Here is a 26,881-nt window from a genome sequence, read left to right on the forward strand (position 1 = left end):
GCATTTCAGCTTTATGCTGGCTTCATCAATAATAATGATGACATATGATGCCTGTTGCTCAGAAGTGAAGCCGCGTGAACCAGTCTTGCTCGCATCGCAGCACTCATTCCGGACGTGGTCGGACTTGGGTCCATGTATTTCTGGAGGGTGCATTTTGCTGGAAAATTCAGCAGCGTGCACCTTCGAGCACGGTCATAACCCTTCGGTGACAGAAATTGCCATATGATGCATTCTCAACTAACCACTTCAGGATAAGTCTGATGTTGCTTTCCATATCGCTCTATTTGGTGAAGCAGAAATACAGCCTTTTTGTCTCCATTCTGTGCGTCCACCGTGATTCTTCCGACCGAAGCATGATGTTTGTTTTTGCGGTAGAATGCAGTGCGTTGTTCTTCCGTCGCGAGTTTTTTTACTAACTTCTGGCTCTTGGAGCGGTGACATGCAACTTGAGAGCGAAGCTTTGAGATCAGAGAGAGGTACCGGCTTGCTTGCTGGCCATCGTTATTCGCAGTTTGCTTATAGGGACGCTTTTAGTGTGTTCATCGGGGCAGTCCAACAGATTGCACTCCACAGGCAGCGATTCATGTGGCTCAGCTTTTCGCTTGGTTTGTTTTGGAGCTGGAATAGAACGAGCAGCAGGTTCTTTGCGAGGCTTTTTCGCGGGAGGTACTAGGTAGGTTAGATAGCTTTCGAAAGCGGTGGGGACATCGCCAGGCAAAAGTTTCCTGATGCGGCTCTCTGGAGCGTAGTCCGTCGAAAAAAAGTGCTGGCTACACACGGCCGTAGAGGGCGACTTATCGTCGATAAATAAGTCCTTTCTTGCGATGTTTTTTAGCCATTTGGCGCACAACGCTCCTTGACTCGGTAACTGGTGAAAAGAAACGCCCGGGCATTTCCCAGAGTACGAGCGGCAAAAAGGTACGCAGCAGTACACCATATGGATGCCGATCAGTCCACGTGCAGATTTAACACGAACCAGCCTGAAAAATTTTAACAGCGCAATCAGCAATCAATTGAAAAAATCTTAAAAATCAAACGTAAAAACCACCATACCTGCTTGGCAGAACGCGGCAGCAGCTAATGTGCGCCACTGATGTCCGGTGAATGTTCGTGGTGCCTGGACAATACATGCGGAGGACCCTGTCCGTGCCAGGCGAGGCGAGGCGTCTGCTGGAGTGAGGTTGAGGTAAAGTTCCTTGAAAGTAGCGTCTTTCTGAGAATTTTGCCGCTGCCCCGCGCTCCCGCGCTCCCTCGCACATCCTCCTCATTCAACTCTCCCATCTCCGCTCTTCTCAACGGTGATTGGCTCCGCGGACCTTCGCCGGAAAAAGCGCGCGAAAGGTTCGCTCTTTTCGTGTTTTTATTTTTAGCTGGCGCCATGGTTTAGGCAGCCGCCGTTGCTAGGAGCGAGATCCCTAGCATTCCGCGCTTGCACTTCGCGCTGTTTTAGTGCAGCGCTATGCCGAGTTGCTGCGCATTTCATTGCCCAAGCTGTCACGAAAAAGGGTTCATTCATTTCGCAATTCCGAGCGGAATGAAGGACACCATTCGAATAAAAAAGTGGTTCAACAACATCGGCAGCAAGAACATCACCCCGGAGAAGACTAGTCACCTCTGCTGCCTCTGCGACGTAATGTGCTTTTGTTCCAAGCGACATGAAACTGCTTGCAAGCGCATCACAAAGCTGATAATCTCACTTAATTCACTGATCATTCTGCGCCGTTATGCGCATTATTGTTTTGACTTCGTGGTTCCACTCAACGTGCTATATAATAGCGACTGCTGATGCATGCAATGCGCATAAAATAGCCGCTTTAATCTCTGAACTAAAGGTCTCGCTTTTCAACTCTAACGCGTGCAATGAAGGAGATTGGTAATTCATTAATAGGCTTATGTCACAGGAGTGTGTAGAGGACTCGTCCGCAAAAACTTGTCCACAGAGTGTATATACCTATAACCGCACATCAAAATGTTGTCTCTTTAGACCCTCGAAATTAGACCTTGTCCTAATCTGGCAAACATTGGTGTCCAACCTAATTTCAATAGGGCGAATTTACTGGTTACGTCCAAATTTTGGTGTGCCTCCCTCAGAATCTAGCCCCAGGAACCCCCTAAATTTGACCTCACCCGAAGATGGCAAAATTATTGACCAACCTCATTTGCGTATGACGAATTCAGTGGTTACCTCCAAACCTAGGTGGGCCATTGCCTAAATTTAGCTCTCTGCACCCGAAGTTTGACCTCGTCCGAATTCGACCAAATTGGTGTCCTACCTAATTTGCGTATGGCGAATTGAGTGGTGACCTCAAAATCTAGGTGGCCTATTCCCAAAATTGAGCTCTGAATCCCCAGAATTTGACCTGGTCCGAGTCTCACCGGAAATTGCTGTCTATAACCAAGTTTGGGTATGGCCAACTCAGTCTTGACGTCCAAATTTAGGTGGCCCTCCTTAATTATGTGCCTAGTTAACGGGCGTCATGACCATTTTCGTAGCGTAGAGCAGCCGTCCGCCGTGGACCAGAGAGGTCTAGTGTGTACAAAGAAAACAATGCTGTTTGGTCTTGAGTTGATATAGGAGTATTTTACACGTGCGCACCCTGTCGCAGTTATCGACATACGGCCTGTACTTCTTCCACATTTTGCCACTAGAAGAGGTGAAAGTGTTCTGGGTCACGTTTCTTTAATCTAGTCAAAGCAAACGAAAAAGAATATTGGTCATACTAAAATTAGGTTTGACACCAATGTGGACGAACTTCCGACAAGGTCAAGTATCGGTGGTCTACAGCGCTAAATTTTGGAGTACGGACGACACTTCCCTTGGACGACGGGAAATCGGTGCCCTGGTCTTGGCTCTTGGTTTTGGCTCGACGTCACTTCAAGGCCGCCGACAGCAGGAGCTAGATCCGTTTCATGCTTAACAGAAAAAAGTTGATATTCGATCGTTTTCAAGCAGCCGCGAAAATTCTTTATTACGAACAAACTTAAGCAGCTGCATGTGCACTGCGCGGTAACAAACTCAGTCTAAACCTTATTGAAATATTTTAGGATGACCATCAAAGCATTTGTTCCAGCCTGTTGCTAGCAACCATCGCATTCCTGAAACTCCGCTCGTTAACAACTGCATTAACTTTACTTCCGCTAAAATTAGCTTGAGTTGAATCTACATTTAACTGAGCATCGGTATGCTGAGAATATTCAGGAATGTTCAAATGTATAGTAAATATTATGCTTAATATATTATGCCGTGTTGAGACACACAGTAATGAAAAGTCAAAAGCAATGTGAGGTGTTTGGAGCAAGCGGTTTTTGTTCATGCCACAAGCGCTCGTAATTTGCACTTTTATTGCGCGTACGAGACGCTAATTTATGTGGCTCGCGGTATAGTCAAGTGAGTCGCATGTCTTACTCGTGTCTTTATTCGATAAGAGAGCGTGGAAAAAGCGCAAACTTAATACCGCGCACGCGTGGCAACCGATTTCTCGGACAGCGAAGGAGCGCAGCAATAAAAAGCGTGCCGTGTGCACCGCGCGCAGCCGGCGGGCGAGGATATTCGAGGAGGAAAGGGAGGAGAGTGTCGCTACTTTCAAATTATCGAGGGGCTTTAGGCTGACCCCCGAAGAACTGACACTTTTGAATTGTGGTGCTGGCGGAGAATCTCGAGAGTTCCTTGAACGGCCAGAGGATCAAATCAGTCGATATTGTCGACCATAAACCCTGACTGCTCATTGGAAGGTCAAATTCTAAAGTTAAAGTTCAGCTACTTTGGTCATCTGATGAGAAGAGATGAGTCGCTGGAGGAAAATTTGATGTTGGGAAAGGTTGAGGGTCCCCGCAGAAGGGGTGGTCAGCGAACGCGATGGTTAGATGGCATCCTCGAGGCGCTGCAGATGAAGTTATGTGATGTTAGAAAGATAGTGAGAGACCGGAAATCGTGGCGTGATATGGTCTATAGGGTCACGAAGAGTCGGACACGACTGAACGACTGAACTGAACTGAGGTTGAGTTATGGCCCCTCTGAGCCTTAGGTTGAGTTAATGCCCCTCGATAATTTGAAAGTAGCGACACTCTCCTCCACTCAGGCACTTTCTTCCTCGAATATCCTCGCCCGCCGGCTGCGCGCGCGGCACAGGGCACGTTTTTTGGGGCAGCGCTCCTTCGCCGTCCGGGAAATTGGCTGGCACGCGCGCGCGCTCTTAAGTTAGCGCTTTTTCCACGCTCTGTTATCGAATAAAGACACGAGTAAGACATGCGACTCGCTTGACTGTACCGCGAGCCACATAATTTAGCGTCTCGTACGCGCAATAAAAGTGCAAATTACGAACGCTTGCCGCATGAACAAAACCGCTTGCTGCATACACCTCACATTCCTTTTGACTTCAATACCGCGTGTCTCAACACAGCATAATATTGTGACATATATGCCCTGCATCGCTGGAAGTTGAAGATGACAACTGCCAGCAACAGTAACACAGAAGACAAAGTAGTAGCGATGGTTGATGCTAGAAGAAGGTCGACGCTGCTGTGTTTCTGTGTTTTGTGTGCTGTGCCACCCTGGACTAACTTTCGTGGACTAACCTTGCCACGTATCATCTAGGTGGAGATGAATCAAGATCCCCGTATGTGCCGATTAGCCCATTTGCACTGCCAAAAGCTGGATTTGCGAAGCGGCCGCCACCTACCTGAGATCACAACCACGTCTCAAACAGCCACGATGACCTCCGAAGCAGCCCCTACCACCGCGGGAACATCGCCTCAGCCAGTTGTTCTCACATACATTCGCCACCCTCCCATCTTTAATGGCGACGACAACCCAGACGTTGACGATTGGCTAGATGAGTATGAGCGCTGCAGCCGGAACAACCACTGGGACGCCACCATGATGCTCGCTAACATCATCTTTTATTTGGCGGGAACAGCTCGAACATGGTTTCAAAACCAGAGCTCGTTACCTGGGATGCCTGCTAGAGAAAGCTTAAGGACTTCTTCGGGAAACCAATTGGACACCCTCTGGCTGCAAAAACGAAACTTTCTTCTCGTGTCCAATCCCCCACGGTGCCCTACCTCGCTTACATTCAGGATGTGCTTGCGTTGTGTCGCAAGATTAACACCTCCATGCCGGAAAGTGACAAGGTAGGGCATATCCTCAAGGGTATCGCGGATGATGCGTTCCACATCCTATTCTGCATGGATTGCTCTACCGTCGACTCGGTGCTCCAAGTCTGCCGAAAATTCGAGCAGGCTAAACACAGACGTCTCGTACATCGCTTTGAGAGTCTTCCGAACACGGCGGCTACCTCATCCTGCGATGACCTCACCCCTTTGCACCAACCCTCCCATCCCACGACCGCGACTCGGATCGTCCGCAGAGCATTTGAGGCCGTAACTCCTGCACCACTCCCGTCTCCGCTTCCCGACACCGTTGCCATGATACAGGCCGTTGTCCGCCAGGAACTTGCAAACGTCGGCCTCTCCTCTAGCTCCGTGCCGCCCCCGCCACCATCGCACCCTGTTCCTTTAGTGGCTGCTAAAACCACCAGCACAGCCTCCCCACGTCGCTACCTTGGTCACAACCCTGGAGAGTGGCACACCTCAGACGACAGGCCAATCTGCTTCATTTGCTGTCGGATCAACCACACTTCGTGGTATTGCCGTAACCATTTCTTTCCCCACCCCTCGCTTCTATCACAACGCTGACCGTCGGTATTACTATGAACCTCGACGCTTTGTTGCCCCACCAGAGGAGCCTCGCCCCGGCTATGATCGACCTGCACACATTCCTCCTCAACCAGATGAACCTCGCACCGAAACCGTCCCAACTACTCGTCGCTACAGCCAATCTCCATCTCCCCGGGCTCGTCGATCCCGTTCACCGGTACCTCCTCGCGACTCCTTCCCATCATACGCCGGCAACTACTCGGGAAACTAGCGAATGCAGCGCCCGGAAGTGACGCTGCATTACCGACCCAGACTGTCAACTCGGAACTGACCATCGCGCCCAGACGTAACCTCATGGACATTCTTGTGGACGGAGTCTCATTTTCTGGCCTTATTGAGACTGGCGTCCACATTTCCGTCCTCAGTTCCTCGCTCCGTCAACGCCTCAACAAAGTCCTCACACCCGCTTCCTCATCTACCGTTCGTGTTGCTGATAGCAACACAGCTACTGTGCTTGGTTTGTCTACTGTGAGAATTATCATTGCCGACCGCCATGTCCCTGAGCTATTTACAGTCCTCACCAGTTGCCCTCACAACGTTATATTATAACTCGACTTTTCAACTGCACATTCCGCGCTCATTGACTGTTCTTCTGCACTGCTTCATCTGGACCTCCCACTCTGCCATGACAAGCAGGCCTCTGATACTTCAATGCTCCGTCTCCGCTCCTCTACATTTACTCGCCTGCCACCAGAAGCTGCAGTGTATGTGCTCAAGTCGCCTTTCCCCTCCGTTCCTGATGGCGACTACGTTGTTTGCCCCATAACCGACGTAATCCTGCAGCATAGAATCGCTCTCCTTCATAACATCGTGCACGTAAAAAATAACAACACTTATATTCCAGTCTTCAACTTCGGCCTTTTTGTGCAAGTTCTTCCCGAGGGCATTACTCTCGCCGAACTGACCCCACTGTCTGACATCACAGTGGCCGTTCTTTTAACTTACCCTGCTGCTAAAGTGTCGACACGACCTGCACCATCCCCACCTCCGGAGGACCGCATATCAGGAATGGTCGCACCTAACTTGCGCACTGACCGTGCTACCGCACTTACGAGCCTTCTGACTTCGTACAGCGATATTTTCGATTTTGGTGACCGCCCCTTAGGATAAACGTCCCTCGTTACACATCGCATCGATACCGGTGACGTCAGGCCAATTCACAGAAGACCTTACCGAGTCGCCATTTCTGAACGACGCGTCATACAAGGTGAAGTGGACAAGATGTTAGAAAAAAACATTATAGAGCCTTCGAGCAGTCCCTGGGCGTCGCCTGTCGTGCTTGTTAAAAAGAAGGACAATACTTGGAGATTTTGCGTTGACTACCGACACCTCAACAAAATTACAAAGAAAGACGTTTACCCTCTCCCCAGGATAGATGATGCCCTCGACTGCTTGCACGGTGCCAGCTATTTCTTTTCCATTGATCTTCGTTCCGGTTATTGGCAGATCGCAGTCGACGAACGGGACCGAGAGAAAACCGGCTTCGTCACTCCCGATAGCCTGTATCAGTTCAAGGTGAGGCCTTTCGGCTTGTGTAATGCGCCCGCAACATTCGAACGCATGATGGACTCTTTCCTGCGCGGCTTAAAATGGACGACGTGCTTGTGCTATCTCGATGACGTCATTGTATTTTCCTCTACATTCGAGAGCCATCTCCATCGCCTTGATGCCATTCTTGGCGTCTTCCGAAGAGCTGGCCTTCAGCTGAACTCGAAGAAATGTAGCTTCGGCCGACGTGAACTCAAGGTGCTCGGTCACGTGGTCGACGCCCGTGGCGTTCACCCCGATCCAGACAAAATACGTGCTGTAAGTGAATTTCCTACACCCCATTTTATCAGTGATGTGCGTAGTTTCCTTGGGCTTTGCTCCTATTTTTGGCGGTTTTTACCCAACTTCGCGGACACGGCTCGTCCACTCACCAATCTTTTGAAGACCGGCACTTCATTTCGCTTTGACCAAGAACAATCCCAAGCCTTTTCTTCGTTCATTGCAGCTCTCACCAACCCGCCCCTCCTGGCACACTTCAATCCCTCGGCACCAACGGAGGTACGCACCGACGCCAGTGGTCACGGTATTGGTGCCATACTCGTCCAACAGCAGATGGGTCGCACTAGCGTCATTGCTTATGCCAGTCGCCTGTTTTCTGCAGCTGAACGGAATTACTCGATCACAGAACGGGAGTGAACGGGAGTGAACGGGAGTGCTTAGTCCTCGTGTCGGCCATTGCAATTTTCGCCCTTGTTTGGCCGCCCGTTCTGCGTCATCACCGACCACCATGCCTTTTATGCTGGCTTTCTACGCAGAAGGACCCTACTGGTCACCTGGGCCGTTGGGCCCTCCGCCTTCAGGAATACACTTTTTCTGTCGTCCACAAGTCTGTCTGGCTGCACGCTGACGCCGATTGCCCGTACCGCAGCACCGTAGATCCGCCACCTGCGAGCGAGTGTGACGATGAAACATATGTGTTGGCCATCTATGACTTTTCAAACATTCTCCATGAGCAGCGCTTAGATCCCAAGCTTTGCAGCGTTATCAATCGCCTCAGCACTGATCACTTTGACGCTACCCTTTCTCTGTTTGTACTCAACAACGGCGCCTTATACCGACGGAATATGCGACCAGATGGCACCGAGCTTCTGCTCGTAGTCCTCGAACACCTGCGTACCACCGTTCTTCAACAGCTGCACGACGAACCCACAGCGGGGCATCTTGGCGTATATTGTACGTACGACAGCGTCCGCTGCCGCTTCTTTTGGCCAGGCCTCTATCGATCGGTTCGTCGCTACGTGGCTTCTTGTGACCGGTGCCAGCGACGGAAGAAGCCCTCGGTTATTCCTGCTGGATCCCTGCAGCCGATCGACATCCCAGTAGACCCGTTTTCCCGAGTTGGCCTTGATCTCTTCGGGCCTTTCTAACTTTCTGCGTCGGGGAATAAATGGATTGTGGTGGCCACGGATTATACTACGCGCTACGCTGTCACCCGAGAGATACCCACCAGCTGTGCAACTGACGTGGCTGCGTTTCTTCTCCACGACGTCATCCTGCTCCATGGTGCTCCACGCCAGCTGCTCACTGACCATGGCCTTTGCTTTCTTGCTCAAGAAGTAGACGAAATTCTTCGGTACTGCTGCATTAGGACTATTTTACCACCGCTTATCATCCATAAACGAACGGCCTCACCGAACGCCTCAACCGCACGCTCACGGACATGCTGTCAATGTATGTCTCGGGTGATCACCGTGACTGGGATATTACTTTGCCGTTTGCAACATTTGCGTACAATTCCTGTCGTCAAGACACAATGGGCGACTCACCCTTTTATCTTCAATACGGCCGTGACGCTCCCCTTCCATTTGACAGCGTACTGACTCCCACCGCTAACGCCAGTTCCTACGTTCGTGACGCACCCTCCCGAGCTGACGCTGCCCGTGTTATCGCTCGCCGCCGACTGGCTTCCTCCCAAAGTTCACCAAAACGGCGCCATGATTCTCGCCACCGGGATGCCCAATACTCTCCGGGCTCTCTCGTCTTGCTCTGGACTCCTGCTCGTAAAGTAGGGCTGTCTGAGAAGCTCTTGCCATGCTAAGTAGGACCCTACCGTGTTTTACGGCCATTCACTTCCGTGACATAAGAGATCGCCCCTGTACATCCGCCGCAACAGTCCTCTATGCCACGCACCAAGATTGTTCATGTCGCCCGAATGAAGCCGTACTATCCCTGTTAGTAGTTCGTCCTAGTGCGCAACGGGACTGTGCTTTTGGCGGGGGGGGGGGGGTAATGTGACATATATGCCCTGCATCGCTGGAAGTTGAGGATGACAACGATCAGCAACAGGGAGACAGAAGAAGACAAAGTGGTAGCAAAGGTTGATGCTAGAAGGTCGAGGCTGCTGTGTTTCTGTGTTTTGTGTGCTGTGCCATCCTGGACTAACCTTCGTGGACTAACCTTACCACGTATCAATATATTAAGCATAATATTTACTATATATTTGAACATTCCTGAATATTCTCAGCATACCGATGCTCAGTTAAATGTAGATTCACCTCAAACTAATTTTAGCGGAAGTAAAGTTTAGGCAGTTGTTAACGAGCGGAGTTTCGTTAATACGATGGTTGCTAGCAACAGGCTGGAACAAATGCTTTGATGGTCATGCTAAAATTTTTCAATAGGGTTTAGACTGAGTTTGGCACCGCGCAGTGCACATGCAGATGCTTAGTTGTTTTCGTAGTTTAGAATTTTCGCGGCTGCTTGAAAACGATCGAATATCAACTTTTTTCTGTTAAGCATAAAACGGTCTAGCTTTTGCTTTCGGCGGCCTTGAAATGACGTCGAGCCGAAACCGAGAGCCAAGATCAGGGCACCGATTTCCCGTCGTCCGTACCCCAAAATTTGGCCCTGTCAACCACCGATACTTAACCTTGTCGGAAGTCCATCCACATTGATGTCAACCATAATTTTAGTATGACCAAAAATTTTGTCTTTTGCTTTGACTAGACTAAAGAAACATGACCCAGAACGCTTTCAACTCTTTTAGTGCAAAATGTGGAAGAAGTACAGGCCTTATGTCGATAACTGCGACAGGGTGCACACGTACAAAATACTCCTATATCAACTCAAGACCAAACAGCATAGTTTTCTTTGTACGCTCTAGACCTCTCGGGTCCACCGCCGACGGCTGCTCTACGCTACGCAAATGGACATGACGCCCGTTAGCTTGGCAAACAATTAAGAAGGCCCACTTAAATTTGGAAGTCAAGACTGAGTTGGCCATATCCAAATTAAGTTATAGATACCAATTTCTGGTTAGACTAGGACCAGGTAAAGTTTTGGGGATTCAGAGGGCCACACTTCGGGGGTGGCACTCCTAAATTTGGAGATTACCACTGAATTCCCCATGCTCAAATAGGTCGGACACCAATTTTTGTCACATTCGGACGAGGGCAACTTTCCGGGGTCCAGAGAGCTAAATTTTGGGAATAGACGCCTAGGTTTGGAGGCCACCACTCAATTCGCTATACGGAAATTAGGTTGGACACCTATTTTGGTCAAATTCGGACGAGGTCAAACTTCAGGGGTCCAGAAAGCTAAATTTTGGCAATGGCCCACCTAGGTTTGGAGGTAACCCCAGAATTCGCCATACGCAAATGAGGTTGATCACCAGTTTTGCCACCTTTAGATGAGGTCAAATTTAAGGGGTTCCTGGGGCTACATTCTGAGGGAGGCCCACCGAAATTTGGACGTAACCAGTAAATTCGCCATATTCAAATTAGGTTGGACACCAATGTTCGCCAGATTAAGACAAGGTCTAATTTCGAGGGTCTAAAGAGACACAATTTTGATGTGCGGATATAGGTATATACACTCTGTGGACAAGTTCGGCGGAAGAATCCTCTACACGCTCCTGTGACATAAGCCTATTAATGAATTAACAATCTTCCTCATTGCACGCGTTAGCGTTGAAAAGCGAGACATTTAGTTCGGAAACAAAGCGCCTATTGTATGCGCATTGTATGCATCAGCAGTCGCTATTATATAGCATATTGAGCGCAACCATGAAGTCAAAACAATAACGCGCATAACGGCGCAAAATGGTTAGTGAATTAAGTGAGATTATCAACTTTGTGATGCGCTTGCAAGCAGTTTAATGTCGCTTGGAACAACTGCACAGTACGTTGCAGAGGCAGCAGAGGTGACTAGTCTTCTTCGGGGTGGAGTTCTTACGGCCGACGTTGTTGAACCACTTTTTTATTCGAATGTTGTCTTTCTTCCTGCTTGGAATTACGAAAAGAATGAAACCTTTTTCACGACAGCTTCTGCAATTAAATATGCAGCAGCTCGGCATAGCGCTGCATTAAACATCGCAAATAGCGCGAAGTGCAAGCGCGGAATGCTTGGGAGCTCGCTCCTACAACGGCGGCTGCCTAAAAAATGGCACCGTCTAAAAATGAAAACACAAAAAGAGCGAACTTTTTCGCGCGCTTTTCCCAGCGATGGCCCGCGGAGCCAATCATCCTTGAGACGAGCGCCGATGGGAATGTTGAGAGAGGAGGATCTGCGAGGCGGCGCGGAGCGGCGGAAAAGTTCACAGAAAGTCGCTACTTTCGTATTATCAAGGAATCAAGGAACTTTTAGGTTGAGTAGGGTCTAAGCGCCCCCACTCGGCGAGCGAGTCAATCAGCCGTCGAGAAAGCACCCTATTGTTCCCTCGGCGCGCAGGCCGTAAGTGCTATGCACCTCTCTCCCCTTTAACCCGGCCATGCTAGAAGTATCTAGCCGCCATACGCTGCGGCCACTGCAGCCATGACGTCACGGACACACTTCAGGTAGCTGCGAAAGTCGTCTGCTTGTGCGCTGCGTGAGCTCCTCAGCACGGTGGGCTCCTCAGGCGCCTCCTCAGGCGGTCAAGCACCGCACAATGGCAGCACCTCCTCGACCGCCGTAAACACCGCCTCTGTGGCCCCTACTCCCGCATACCGCACGCGAACGACACGGCGGATCGTTAGCGATCCCCGCGGTAAAGTGTAACGTACCTCAGCCTGCTCGCGGCATCCCGTGATGCAAGTGTTCCAAACTCGTGTACTTTCTTTACAGCTAAGGTGGCGCGTTTTTGGACGTTCTGCTCAGCAACAAGCCGTTCAAACGATACTGCAGGCAGGACAAGGCTTCAGTACGCAGTCGCTGCGCTGTCGGCCGCAATCTAAAAGGTCGGGAGGCACAGTAGACACCGCATATTCTATACATCGGTCTTTAAACGTGATACAGTGGGCAAATGAATAACTTTGTGAAGCAGACCCGCTCGTACGTTTCGCGTACTCGGGCGCCGACGAGTAGCCTCCGTCAACAGACGCCGCCATAACCTCAGCTAACGACGAAAACCGAGGTCGCCAAGCTCGGTTTGCGATAACCGCAGTTAGTGGTGTAACCATGGTTTGGTCCGCTGTGTAACCTGAGCTAACCACGGCTTCGCGTAACCGCGGGTACGCTGCGCGAACTGGCAAACTCCGTAGGCGTGTGCGAGCGAGGACGGGTTGACACGAGTACGCCAGCGAGCGAGCACGCGGCAACCGGAAGTTCGTCGAAGTGACGTATTTCTGGGCGGAGCTTTGAACTTGCTTGTATTGTTTATTTTTTTATGACTCCCTTCGGCGTACGAGTTTAAAGGGAAGAGTGGAGGGGCCATTTGTAATCGCCGATATCTCTGGTGTTGCAAAAGCTAGATGGAAAATTTTTGCGGGAGAATGATGGGTGGTTCAATATCTATGAGTGTTATGGCGTTGTTTACCCTTCTTGGTGACCCCTTTCTGTGGACCTTGAAGTCTGGGTCGCTCAGCAGCGAGCAGTGGTTCTATTTGAGAGAGAGAAAGCCGGCTCTGCCTCTCGTTCACGAATTCGCGCCTATTCGACCTCTCCCGAACCGTTCCGTTGCAGCCAGGTTGCTGGGTGCGACGTCTGCGCTTCTGTAAGCGGTGCAACAAAGCAACTACTCCATTGCGCGGAGCAACGGATCATTTCGCGTGTTCGAGCGTGCCACGTGCATGCCGCATGCTCTGCCATGTACGTGACTACTGATTCAAGTCTAAAAGAAACCCTGTCCTCAACGAAAGTGTGGACCTAATTGTGTCGCCGTTCTATATATCCTGTAAACAGCAATATGCGCTTTTTTCAGATGCGATTCTTTCTCTTTATGTTCACTCTGGAGGTGCGCGCGTTTCCCAAGCAAGGATTTCGTTCATTTCTTATCCTATCGTTTCAAAACTATCTGAATAACATTAGCCACCATGAACCACACTGAGAATTATCCCGAATAAATACTCGGTGCCTTCAGCTTCAAAAATAGCCCAAAATGTCATGTGGGGTGACAATTAATAAATTAGGTAGTGATCATGTAACAGATATAGTGAAATATAAGTATATAGAAAGCGCATTAAGTGATTCGAGGTCCCTACCATATTTCGCGTGTGCGCTTTTTAGCTCGAGTCCGCGTTAGTCCTTTTTCTATTTTCTAAATTGCGCTTGTTTTATCCCTGCCCTCCCCGTTTTCTTTTTTTTTTGCTTTCTCTGATTCGTTTTTCGTATATTCTTATAACCCGTTTGTTCAACGTTGCAGCAGTTCTTCTCAAGGCCCACGGCTCTCAGACCCCGGCTTTTCCCGTTATTTCCTTTCTATCTGGCGACAGGTTTCTTCCTTGCTCACCTAACTTATATTCAACTTTCCTATTTTTAACCGCCACATACACACGCCGATCGTATTTCGTTCATTGATTCATTTCATTTTGTGTCTGCGCCATTCATGCTGTGAGGAGTGGTTTTAATTTTTCAGTTAAGGCATCTATCTGTTTCTCGTTTAGAGCACAGGACGTGCTGCAGTCGGTGCTGTTTGTGCGTGACCGAATCAGATTTTTTTCTGCTGGGCTGGCTGCGGAAAGGGTTATGCATTCGACATTCGCCTTGTTGTAATGAAGCTTAAGAAAACTACGCATAGCAAGCATGGAAACTACATGAAAATTTCAAACAGCGCTAACACAGACAACCACAAATGATAGACGAATGGCGAGACAAGCGCTGACTGTCAACTGATTTTTATTGAAGAAAAACATCACCTTGTATACAGAATAGTTGTGGAGACATGAAAGGAGCCGTCGATCGGGAAGATAACCAGATAAACACGCGCAAGCAAGTGGTGTTAGAAAAATAAAAACAAAACAAAAACAAGACATTCAAAGGGAGAAAAATTTATGGCGAATCTAAAAAGAAGACTTCAGCATTGAAGAGCGATAAAGAAGGCTTACTAACGCATCTGTTGACATATTTCCTGATATGAAAAGTTTCCAGGCTGAGACGTGTCGCCTTACCAGCGCTCTTGCCGAGAACCTTAGCCTCACTTAAATGGGCCACGCAACCACTGCAACTGCTAATGTGCGAAGCCAAATGTGCGTACTTATCCTTAAAATTCTTACCATTTCTCGAATGGTCCCCAAAACGCTCATTGATGCATCGGCCGGTTTGGCCGTCATACTACCGCGCGTCAAGGAATAGCGTAGACCGCTCCTATGGAACAGTTCACCAACCGAATCAAGAATATAAAGCGAAACAAAATACGCACAAAACCGGCGGCGACCACCCGAACAATACTCGCTGCATTGCGGCTGCCGGCGCGGAGCCTCGATACGGCAGCGAATCAGCTGACCGCGCTCGGACCGACGGCAGCCAACGGCGTGCGGAGGATCGTGCAGACGGCAGTCTTTCTCTTTGTATGCCGTCTCGATCCACCCCTGCTTGCCCACTGGAGTTGCTTTCTCGCACTGCTAATAGATGGCGCTGAAGTCGCAGCAATCAGAAGACCCGACTCTGGCGGACTGGTTCCTGGTGGCTCACTGAACGGGCGACTCTCCAAAAGAACCGCCGTTCACAGTTTCTGGCGGATCGCTAAACGACGGCTCTCCAAAAGGGCCGCGGCTCAGTGAACCGCCGCTTATTCTTGCTGTTTTGCAAGAGTGGCTCAAAAGACAGCTTGGATGCAAGGGGATGTTTTCGACTCTTGGGAGGAAGGGTGGGAGGTATGGCCTCCGAGGTCACCCTCGCGCGTACGGGAGGGGGAGAGGGGAGGGGGGGAGTCTCTGCGGGAGGGCAGCTACTTTCTCGCATAGCTAACAGATGGCGCCGAAGTCGCACCGAGGAAATCCGACCCCCAAGGATCACTCAACGAGAGAGCCGGCTCACCAAAAGAGCCGCCGCTAAGTTTTGAGCTGCAGCTCACCCGCTCTTTTGAAAAAAGCCGCTCAAAAGATCAATTTCGCTAATGAGCGACCCATCTCTAGTGCGAATCGAAACCGGGCTTCCTAGCGCTCGAAACGGGGACGCGTTCACCACGCCACGGCAACACGGCAACTTTTCTGTTTATTGCTAAATATACATAATTACAAAATATGCAGCACATATATAAATTTACAAGTTTGCCAGGCCGTTTGCCGGCCGTATAAAATAAAGTTGTTTCATTTGTGATAGCTTCTTAAACACCAACTCTGTTTCATCACCACAGTCTGCATCTTTCAAAACATCGTGGATTTTTTAATACCCTCAACAAGGTATTCATACGGAGATCTCGGTCCAGTGCCAAGATGTCGAGAATCCATAGCACTGAGCCATACAGAGTACAGTCCCGACAAGAATATAGCATTGTGTTGTAGGGCGTGGTCGTGAAGGCGTAAGAAACTTATACATTTCAGTGCAAAAGGAAGCTTCTTAATGGTACGCTGTGATACGTCCTCCCAAAAAAGATAATGACATTACAATCTATGAAATCGGGTTCAATTGTTCCCGATTTGTTGCACAAGAAACGGTTTGTCCTCGACGGTACATAAATTCCTTTTTGATATAAGTTTTAACAGATAGGGTACCAGTGTGTAAATGGAAGAAAGTCTTGATCGCAGGCATGACCCACATCTTCCTCACCCTCTTTGACACATCTTGACCAGCTGTATTTTTGAAAATCTGTTGGTACAGGGGGGCTGGCAAGACCACGTCCACGAGGTCCTGCGTGACGCTTTTTCTTTACCCTCTGCAATAGTCCAGAGTGAAACGCGTGGAAAGAAAACAATAAGCGGCTACCACCTCTCGGAGATAGAGCAACACACCAAAACGACCCCCTTCAGTTGGTGAGACCATTAAATCTGGTAAGGCGGTGGACAGCATGTAATGGACAGAATAATGAAGAAAGGGGTGTATTTGTTTGCGCAGAAACATGAAGAGCAGCACAATCTGCCTTTAATACAAATTACACAGGCCAAGCCCCCATCTCTTACCCTTCAAAAGAGGCTTGTTCGAGACGTTCGCTCTAAAATGCCTCCCCACACGAAAGTTGCAAAAATGCGGTGGAAGCTCAACTTTTGAGTGTGATTAACGGAGCGTCTAGTGAATGCACGGGTTTTTAAAAAACGTATCCTCGAGATCTCTACTGAGACGTACATGAGTAATTATGAACATATATATTTCAGGCGTCGAAATTAAGCGAGTAGCATGCGTTTCCTTTTACCCCCCCCCCCCCCCCCGACCGCACCTCACAATGTATGGCTGCCATATGATAGGCTTTTTCATTACTCCCGTTCAGGTTCTGCAGTGCCCCCTTATTTTTTATCATTTTATTTTAGAAAACTTCGGTGCTTTCGAATTCAGGGCTTGGGAAACAAGGGCTTGTTACATAACTATTGTCACTGTTATAATTTTTTACTGTGCGTTTTCGAGGGTTCAATGATTGCCCAGTTGGATTCTCCGCTGCCGCAAGAGCGTTTTTTTTAGAAATATATAACGCGCAATGATTCAGGAGAAAAAACGAACAACTCCAGGAATCCCGCAAATCTAAATACTCCTGCAATATACACATTAAGTCCAAAGTTGGCCTTGAAGAGCCATTCCAGTAAGGGTGCAGTTCGCCTCAAGACACTAGGACAGTGTGTATGCCTACAAAGTTTTCTTGGGATTTTAGGAAAAGTGATGATCTCTCTTCGTTTTAATTGTGAAATTAAGCCTTACGGGTTGGTTATCTAGTTAATTTCAGATGTAGATAGGAATCCCATTCCTGGAAGGACTACAGCGAGCAGTGTCCTTATTTCCTGTCTGGGGCCATCTAAAAAGAAGATAAATGGTTTGGTTTGGTTAATGGGGCTTAGCATCCCAAAGCGACTCAGGCTATGAGAGACGCCGTAGTGGAGGGCTTCGAAAAGTTTGACCACCTGGGGTTCTTCAACGTGCGCTGACATCGCAAAGCACATGGGCGCCTTGTTGTTCGTCGCCACTAAAAAGCGGCCGCTGAGGCCGGGGTTCGATCCCGCATCCTCAGACACAGCAGTCGAGCACCCTAACCACAAAACATTACTAAAGAGAAGAGAAACATAAAAGTTAAGGGGGCTCACATCTATCGGAGTCTTCGTGAGCTTAATCCAATGAAATGTACAAGGCCCAGGAGCCGGAACTCTCCACTATGGAAAATTTACAAATAAGAGCCAATTGGGATTAAGAGAAAGTGGAGAAAAGGTGGCAGTCACCGTGATGTGTGGTTTCGAGCCCCCTCGTTTCAAGTACGGGGGGTGAGGCGGCTGGAAGCTTGCCTCTCGGTGATGGAGCGAAGCGAGCGGTCAGTGACCGGCGGCCGCCTATGGCAGGTGTTGGGCATTACGCTCGCTGGTAGGGTGTTGGGCAAAACAGCAGCATCAGAAAACATGACACTGAATCTGTGGCTGGCGATATCTAGTGCTATGGGGCGTAAAGACCGCACTGAACCTTAAGCTTTGATGTGTCACTTGCTCCCCGAAAGATGATCGATTGGTGAAGGATCCCAGGCAGACACGCTTGTCTACTCTATTAACCAGACATCCGAATGGTGCACAGGGCCGGCTGTACATGGTGAAACGACGATTGGTGTTCCTGGTGTCGGAAGATGACCCACTGAACCCCGAGTGGACCTTGCCTGTACACGAGATACTGAAGTCATCCTGGCTGGCCGCTGTGGTGACTCCGCGCGGAGGACACATGAGTTTCGTGGATGGCTGGCTGCTGCCGCGCCAGCCCTTCTACGCCGAGCGGTTTGTGGCCGCCTTCGCCCTGAGCGTGCACCATGTGTGCCAGACGCGGAGTATCCGGGTGCTGCGGAAGCTGGGGGAGTGACGCCCTCTTCAGGGCTCTGGCGTTGTAAACAGAGAAATAAAAGCTTTTTTTTCTTGCTTAGCGGCTGTCATTTCGGCTGCCGTGACCTGGACCCCTGTTGACACTAGCCCAGTGACCTAACTTGGACACTGCCATTAAGTGAGAAGAGCCGCATTAGTCACTTAATCGTTTTGTATGATAGCGGGCAGATTCTACGACCGTCTTTATTACTCCGCGCCGCCATCCGCGCCGCCTCCATAGCCGCCGATTTCTAGTTCGCTTTAGTGCCGCTTCTCTCCTTGACCTCGGCTGGAACTTCGGCTACAAGTTGCAGAGTAACGATCCCTGAGACTTCGCCTTCATATTCATTTTAATCGGTAACAGAGACATTTGCAGCTTTGGGTGCAGATTACGAGTGGCAAACAGCAAGAGCAGAAAGTTCCGGAAGCACTGCAACGCAGGCTTGTATTTCATGTGTTCTTTAAAAGCAAGGTATCTTAATAATTGCAAATTAGTTTCTTCAACCTAAAAAATTATTGGTACACTTAATCTCTGCCGCTGAGGGTATGACGCGAAAGGGTTTCACAAACATGGACCGTGTTGTTTCACTTTCTATATTTTTATTTTCGTTGTAAAATTTTTTTATACCGGTACTGATCATCTAGAAACACTGGTTTACATTCTGAGTATTTATTTTAACGCAGTTTTATTTTTAAATTATTTCAAATAATTGATTAATAACACAGTATACATTTTCTTAATTAGCATCATGAAGCATCCACCTTTCTTTCTAAGCATTTTTACACCTTTGAACCTCCTTTTTCATTTTTCATGTCTTTAGTTCATCAAGTTATTAGAATAATTTTATTAACTCGTCCCCGCCTCCCACACACCAATAAATTCCGCGCCGTGGTATAGTGCAGAGGTTACGGCGCTCGAATGCTGTGCCCAAAGATGCGAGACGGAATCCAGACCGCAGCGACCGTTTTCCGTGGCGGCTAAAAGCAAGGCGCTCGTGTGCTGTGTGACGTCAGTGCGCGTTAAAGAACACCCAGTTGGTCTAAATTACTCCGGAGCCCTCCGCTATGGCGTCTCTCATAGTCTTACTTTCTTTGGGACGTTAAACCCCATAAACCAAACCAAACCAAACAGCAATAATTCGTCGATCCATAAAACTACAAATTGCAACGATATATTTTTTTTTTATGCAGCCTCTGATTATTTCCGACACGCGGTGCTGACTACTACTACTACGCCGACAGCTTTTTCACCGCACGAGCTGTAGAGCCATCGCTTAATGTGCAGTTCATATCCCCCAGTTGGGCGTCCTGTAGTGTACGTTGGTGGAGCATTTGCAAACGACACCCGATTTCGCGGTATATGCTGCTACAAGCGATTGTACCCAGTATCAAGCATGAAATGAAAATCGACGCCTGAAAAATGGCTACCGCCGTTTTTAGGACACACGTTGGGTATTAAATTAAAGTTGTAAACATAATTATTGGCAAACAGCAAGCAAACGAAGCTTGAAATATAGTATACTTACACTGCATAATTGTGAGCCGTTGGCCGGCTGCCATTTCTTACGTTTCACCCTTATAGTTCACAAGAGCTTCCTTTTTTATCTCTAGCAAACGCAAACGTCGTTTACCTATTTCAGGAGTGATTAGTGCAGGCAGACACGGAACACTCCGGCATGTCTTCGCCGCCTTGCGGCCAAGAAAAAATGTAATCGAAGAGAGACACGACGCCATGCGTTCAACCACGTTCAACTGACGCAGGCGTAACATTGGGCGTAAACATGGCGCTCGCCTTCGTGGAGGCAGCACTGGGCCTTTTCAAAGAATGTTTTGCATGAAACGGGGACGAGCGCATCGAGGCACCCTACCCCCATCGCTCCGCGCCGGCACCAGGTTGCCTGGTTGGAGGCTTGTTACTAGTGCTTGTGAACGCGCCTCCATACCATGTTGTGCTTGCTGTCAGCACACCGGCTGATTATTTACTTACGACTGATAGTCTAGCCTCCGTAAGGCGTGGAAACCATCGCCCGCGATGGTGTATTCCAGCATTCCACTCTGCAAATTGATCGAGTAGGCGCACAGCAAACTTCGGAACCTCATTAAACGAATTTCCCGTGACGGAACGAGTGGCGGAAAAATATTTCTCGGCCGGCAGTAGGTAAGCTATTACAATCATATATACGTTTACGTGGCAGTGAAGGCTAAAAATATACCTCTGAAACGTCAACGCTCCAGATGGAATGCGTCCCAGACAATGAAGTTTTTTTGTGCGTTGCATGTTTACTCCATGAGATGCTTTACTTCCGCTCTCTCACTATTTCTGCGTTGATATTCTGACCTAGAAAACTGCATACTGTTGTGCTATACGTCGTGAAGGCTTCAATCCATGCCTTCTTTTCATGCCCTCTTCGCAATGGAGGAAAATTTGCAAGACCTGGCAAAAATTATGAATTTCTATAGCAACCGCATAAGGTGTGCAGCCTGCACTTCAAAGAAAATGACTTCAGAGAAAGCCTGAAGATAATGAAGCCAAAGCCAGGCGCAGTGCCATCAGTTATCCCCCAGTATCCGACAAATCTAGAGCAGGAGACGAAAACGCTGAGGTGTCCTCTAAAGCGTAAAGTTTCAAAACCAGATTATCCCGCAAAGAGAGATGCCAAGGCAGCAAGGCAAGTTTGATATTGAAGTATAAAATTCATTATTAAAAACCTCAGCTTGATTCTGTGGCTTCTATTAATCCTCTAAAGAAAATTTGGTAGAGCTAACCTCCGTGGCTTAGCGCAACAAACAGCGCGAGCTGAGTGGCATTTGCTGCCGAAATGCCACTCAGCTGTGGAGTGGCCGAAGGCAGCGAGTCTATGCCGAGAGCGCATATAACATACATTTTTTGCTCTCTATCCCTGATTGTCCCTACCGTAACGACGTACAGCAGCGCGAAAAGCTTTTATTGCCTGCGGGCTGCACGGTTGCCCGAATGGATGCGGCCATGCGGTCAAATCTTGACTCATAAGTGCAAATGCGCGCAAATGGATATTGATGAAGATGTCAACGCACGAGAAATTGGCTCTTTAACAGGTTTGATGCCAGACTGCGGAAATGGTTCAGTTGCCTAATGCAGCGACTAAGGAAATTGACGGGAGCTCTGGCACCGTAGGTTCGAAACATGTTCGTTGCCGTACGCTATATTTCTGTTACGCGTTTAATTTTTAATGTTCCCATCATGCGCTGGTATGCTAAATGTGCACGCGCAGTTTATAAATGGAGCGCGCAAAGCGAGGAGGCTTGGCGCTGTTTCCGAATACCAGGATTTAAGGATCCTGCTTTTCTGCTAGCATAGTTAGCCTACTGAAATATCATTTCGAGCGCTTGGAGTGAACCTAAGAAAAGTATAGACATTGACATAAAACAGCGAGTTCAGGTAGCGTACTCACATGGCCTTCTAGGTCTGTTAGCGGGGGTTATAACGACTGAGACGCTGACTAAAAAGAGGGTACAGAGTTCATTCAGGAACTTAGCAGTGCCTTAAGGGACTTTGCTGCCTGAAAAGCTTAGCCTCAAATCTATTGCCAAATGATAAGTTTTCAATAATTGCAAGCTTAATGCAGATTTTTGCACACTGCTTGCTCCGATTTGCGAGTGAAATTCTGCTAATAGCATTTTCCAGAATACCTTCATTAAGTTCCAATTATACTTTGTTCTTACTGGTGTCCCTCAACAAAGCCTTCGAGCCAGCGGGCTAGTAATGATTTTTGGCTTCTTAAATAGAGCCCTACAAGCCTGCATGGGATGCGAAGGCTGCCCCATCAATTTTCTGGCACTAGCCTCTAGCCAGCACATGGTTCAGCAATGCTGCCATGAACGCAGGCATGGACCGGCGATGGCTGTCCAACCTTTCTTTGGTTTGCTTAGGGTTCGTCAGCCACTTGGAAGGTGCTGCTTCAAGCGTGGCTCCTGTATTTGTAAGGGAATCAAAGACGCTCAAAAAGTTCGCCCATGTTGGGCTGCGATAATCTGGAAAAAGTCCGTGGTTCGTATACTCGAAGAGCACGACAGAGCCTCACAAAATGACCCTGATAAGGCTGATGTGCAAAGCTTCATGAGGCCAAGTTTGTTAAATTTCGCCTCTGAAAAGTCAGAATAGCGCGCTAAATGAAACATCATCAATGCATGCCCGACTACCGTTCCCGATTACCCGGCTTCGAACCCGACCGCCGTCGGCTGCGTTTTGGTGGAGGCGAAATGAAGAGGCGTTCGTGTCTGTGCGATGTCAGTGCACGTTAAAGATACCCATGTGGTCAAATTTACTCTGTTGTCCTCCACAACTTCTTCTCTTTCTCCCTTTGCACTTTCACTCCCACCTTGCTCTCTCCCCTTGCTTGGGGAAAAATGATGTGGCAGATATTGCGCATTCCCCTTTCTTTAAACGAGTTTTATTTTTCTTTAAAACCAAAATCGCAAAAGAGTCCCGAAAATGCAGTAAGGTTCGATATAATAGAATCCTGCTGAACGATATGAACCCTGAATTATGTAAATGCTGAATGATATGAATCCTGAATGATATAAATCATGTCGGACAAAATAATATTCTCGACTGTGGAGATAGTTTATTGATATTTTTTTGTATAATATCACTTGAACTGATTAGCAATCGGGTGTGCGTACCCGAATAAAGTAGCGTACGAAGCGCGCATTTATCTTCAATTAGCGGCAACCATCGCGACTTTGCACTGCGATGGTTTTAGGTACAGCCCAGAAGAAATTGTACTGACGTTACGCAGCTGGCGGAGGAAAGAAAGATATGAAAATAAACTACACGCCAGAAGTTGTGCTGGCTTCTGTTGAGGAGCGCAGTCCCTTCAGAGGATACTCCGCAGATATGCGCCGCTGTAGGACGAGGAGTAGTCAGCAGGTCGCAAAGTTATAAGGCCGGTCGTGGTGCATTCACCATGGCTCTTCCATCCCGGGTACTGGGAAAGATTATGCGGGACACTTAACCTCCGCCTTTTAGGATATGCTGCGATAGCTTAGGCTACCAGAGCCCCGCTCTTACCAAACCGTAAGAGCGTGCCTATAATATATATATATATATATATATATATATATATATATATATATATATATATATATATATATATATATATATATATATATATATATTGTAGGGATGTGTTTATTCAGATTGATATAGCCGCTCAGGAGGAACTCGCAGCGGAGCGTCAGACGTGGCGAATCAGCAAGGCAGCGACCAACTTCTTCGTCCTCGAGCGCGCCAGCACGCCATGCATGGCAATGGCTATGAAGACGAAGATTACCACAGTACATTTTTTTATGCAAGTATGCTTAAAAAGATTAAAAAAAAGTTCTTTGCTACCCAATTCTTGGCCGATCCCCCTCTGTGGGTGTGTGCCATAAGTTATTTGGACAACACCAACAACAGAAGGAGCCATCCTGGCGACTTATGGAGCCGACAGAATAGACGGATCGTAGTATGGCTTGATTCTGTTCACATGATCTGTTTCGCGTCCACGGCGACGCAAGTCCGCAGAGGGCGTAACAGGCTCAACTACGTAGTTGACAGGAGATACTTGTTGGAGGACTCGGTAGGGACCATGATATCGAGGCAGAAGCTTCTTTGAAAGGCTGGTGGTTGTGGCAGGGACCCAGAGCCATACCAGGCAGTTAGGTGCATATGTAGAAGGCTCGCCGGTGTCGCGCTGGTGTTTTTGTTGCCACTGGTTTTCCGTTGTAAGCGAACGGGCGAGCTGACGGCATTCTTCTGCGTACTGGGCGGCGTCCGAGAGTGGCGTCGATTCAGAGACATCAGGGCGGTAGGGAAAGAGCGCGTCCATTGTACAGGTTGGCTCACGCCCGTAAAGAAGAAAGAAAGGAGAGAATACAGTGGTGGTCTGTATCGCAGTATTGTACGCGTAGTTTACGAAAGGAAGGACTTGGTCCCAGTTGGAAAGAGCGTCGTTGACGTACATGGCCAGCATGTCACTCAGAGTACGGTTGAAGCGCTCGGTCAGGCCATTCGTCTGAGGGTGGTAAGAAGTTGCGGTGCGGTGAATGATGCGGCATTCTTTCAGTAGGGCCTCAAGAACTTCGGACAAGAAAACGCGTCCGCGGTCACTGAGCAGTTCCTTCGGAGTCCCGTGGCGAAGAATCAAGTTGTTGAGAAGGAACAAAGCAACGTCTCTTGCGGAGGCAGAGGGTTACGGTGATGTTTCAGTGTAGCGAATAAGATGGTCTACTGCCACGATAATCCACCGGTTTCCAGCGGAAGGAGTAGGAAGAGGGCCATAGAGATCTATTCCAACGCGGTCAAACGGACGAGCAGGGCAGGGTAACGGCTGCAACGAAACAGGGGACTTCTGTGGAGTTTTTGGGCGTTGACAAGATTCGCAAGCGCGCACAAAATGTCGTACAAAGTGGTACATTCCACGCCAATAAAATCGCAGACGTAGGCGCGTGTAGGAATTCAATACACCACCGTGGGCACACTGTGAGTCACCACAGTACGCAGCACAAATGTCGGCGCGGAGATGACGCGGGATGAATAGAAGACACTTCCGTACATCAAGCAAATAATTGCGGCGATAGAGAAGACCGTCACGAACGGAGAAGTGGTGGGCTTGCCGGACGAGCGCTTTGGATGAATGACCGGGAGTAGGACTTGAAAGAAAATGCAAAAGTGCACCGATCCACGGGTCATTTCGCTGCTCGGTAACCATGTCGACAGTGGAAAGAGTCGACAAATCGTAAGCACAGACGTGCTAAGACGAGGTATCACTAGGCAATGGCGAGCGGGAAAGAGCATCCGCGTCCGTATGCTTCAGACCTGATCGATAAATGACATGGATGTCATACTCCTGGAGACGGAGAGCCCAGCGAGCAAGGCGACCGGCTGGGTCTTTCAGAGAGGCCAGCCAGCACAAAGCGTGGTGATCGGTCACAACATAAAACGGTCGGCCATACACATAGGGATGAAATTTTCCGATGGCCCAAATAATGGCCAAACATTCCCTTTCTGTGATTGAACAATTGGACTCTGCTTTCGTCAATGTTTGGCTGGCGTATGCCACAACATACTCGCTGTAACCAGGCTTACGTTGGGTAAGGACGGCACCAAGCCCAATACCACTGGCGTCAGTGTGAATCTCTGTAGGCGCAGTCGGATCAAAGTGCGTAGAATGGGAGGCGAAACCAAAAGGCGGCGTAAAGTGTCGAATGCTTTATCGCAGGCCGGTGTCCAGGCTGAAAGGTCGGAGCTATCGGCAAGGAGCTGGGTCAGAGGAGCGATGATAGAGGCGAAGTTCAAGGTGAAACGTCGAAAGTAGGAGCAGAGGCCGATAAAGCTCCGGAGCTGCTTCAGGGAGGTCGGCTTCGGAAACTCTGCAACTGCGCAAAGTTTGGTGGTGTCGGGAAGAATGCCATCCTTAGAAACTACGTGGCCTAAAATTGTGAGTTTTCAGCGGCAAAGTGGCACTTCTTCAAATTCAACTGAAGCCCAGCGTTGGCGAAACACGTGAGGACGTGCTTTAGGCGGAGAAGGTGAGAAGAAAAGTCGGCAGAAAAAACTACGATGTCATCCAGATAACAAAGACAGGTCTGCCACTTGAGTCCACGAAGAACAGTGTCCATCAGGCGCTCGAAAGTAGCCGGGGCATTGCAAAGGCCAAAGGGCATAACGTTGAACTCGTATAAGCCATCAGATGTTATAAAGGCAGTTTTCGATCGGTCATCGTCAGCCATCGGCACCTGCCAGTAGCCAGAGCGCAAATCCATAGAGGAGAAATACTCGGCTCCCTGTAAACAGTCCAAGGCATCGTCGATTCGTGGCAGAGGATAGACGTCTTTGCGCGTGATCTTGTTTAGCCTACGGTAATCGACGCAAAACCGGATGGAACCATCCGTCTTGGTGAACAAAACAACTGGAGAAGCCCATGGACTGTTTGATGGCTGTATGACGCCCCGGCGAAGCCTATCGTCCACGTTATCAGCAATGACTTGGCGCTCAGAGGCTGGCACGCGATAAGGACGCTGTCGTAAAGGTGCGTTTGTACCAGTGTCGATTGTGTGCGTAACGACAGACGTGCGACCCAGAGCAGTGTGAGGAAGGTCCAAGGCAGGAGTGAAGCTTCGTAGAAGGGCGGAGAGTTGATCGCGTTGCGCGGGTGGAAGATCTGCGTCAATAGCTTGTTGGAGAACATCGGGTAGTGTCGAAGCGGTCGCTATATCGCAAGAGCTGAGAACATTAACCTCTAATGAAGTAGGCGTGGCAGGAAGAGTATTTACATGCGCGGGATCGAATTCTCCAAATACGACCGAGACACTCGCCGCGTAGCAGGACGGATGGGCACGAAAATGGATTCAATACATACATTGCACTAAGACCTTCTTCGAACTTGAGAACAGCAAAGTGAAGCAGGAGGCACGGATGGCGTGAAGCGGCATCGGACGGTGTGAAGAAGACAGTCGAAGTAGCAAAACTTTCACAGGAGAGCGGA

General features: G+C 48.9%; 1 protein-coding gene across 1 annotated transcript in view; it reads left to right on the top strand.

Moving 5' to 3' along the window:
* LOC146172085 (protein ABHD1-like) overlaps positions 1-18,375 on the top strand; it is a 43,808-nt gene extending 25,433 nt beyond the window's left edge. Inside the window, exon 5 of the mRNA XM_084585830.1 lies at positions 18,100-18,375. Within this exon, the coding sequence (XP_084441956.1) occupies positions 18,100-18,375 (276 nt within the window). The remainder of the gene's footprint in view (positions 1-18,099) is intronic.
* Positions 18,376-26,881: the final 8,506 nt, after the last annotated feature.

Source organism: Amblyomma maculatum, unplaced genomic scaffold (genome assembly GCF_055883805.1).
Source record: "Amblyomma maculatum isolate TAMU_Amacu unplaced genomic scaffold, ASM5588380v1 scaffold_13, whole genome shotgun sequence".
NCBI lineage: Eukaryota > Metazoa > Arthropoda > Arachnida > Ixodida > Ixodidae > Amblyomma > Amblyomma maculatum.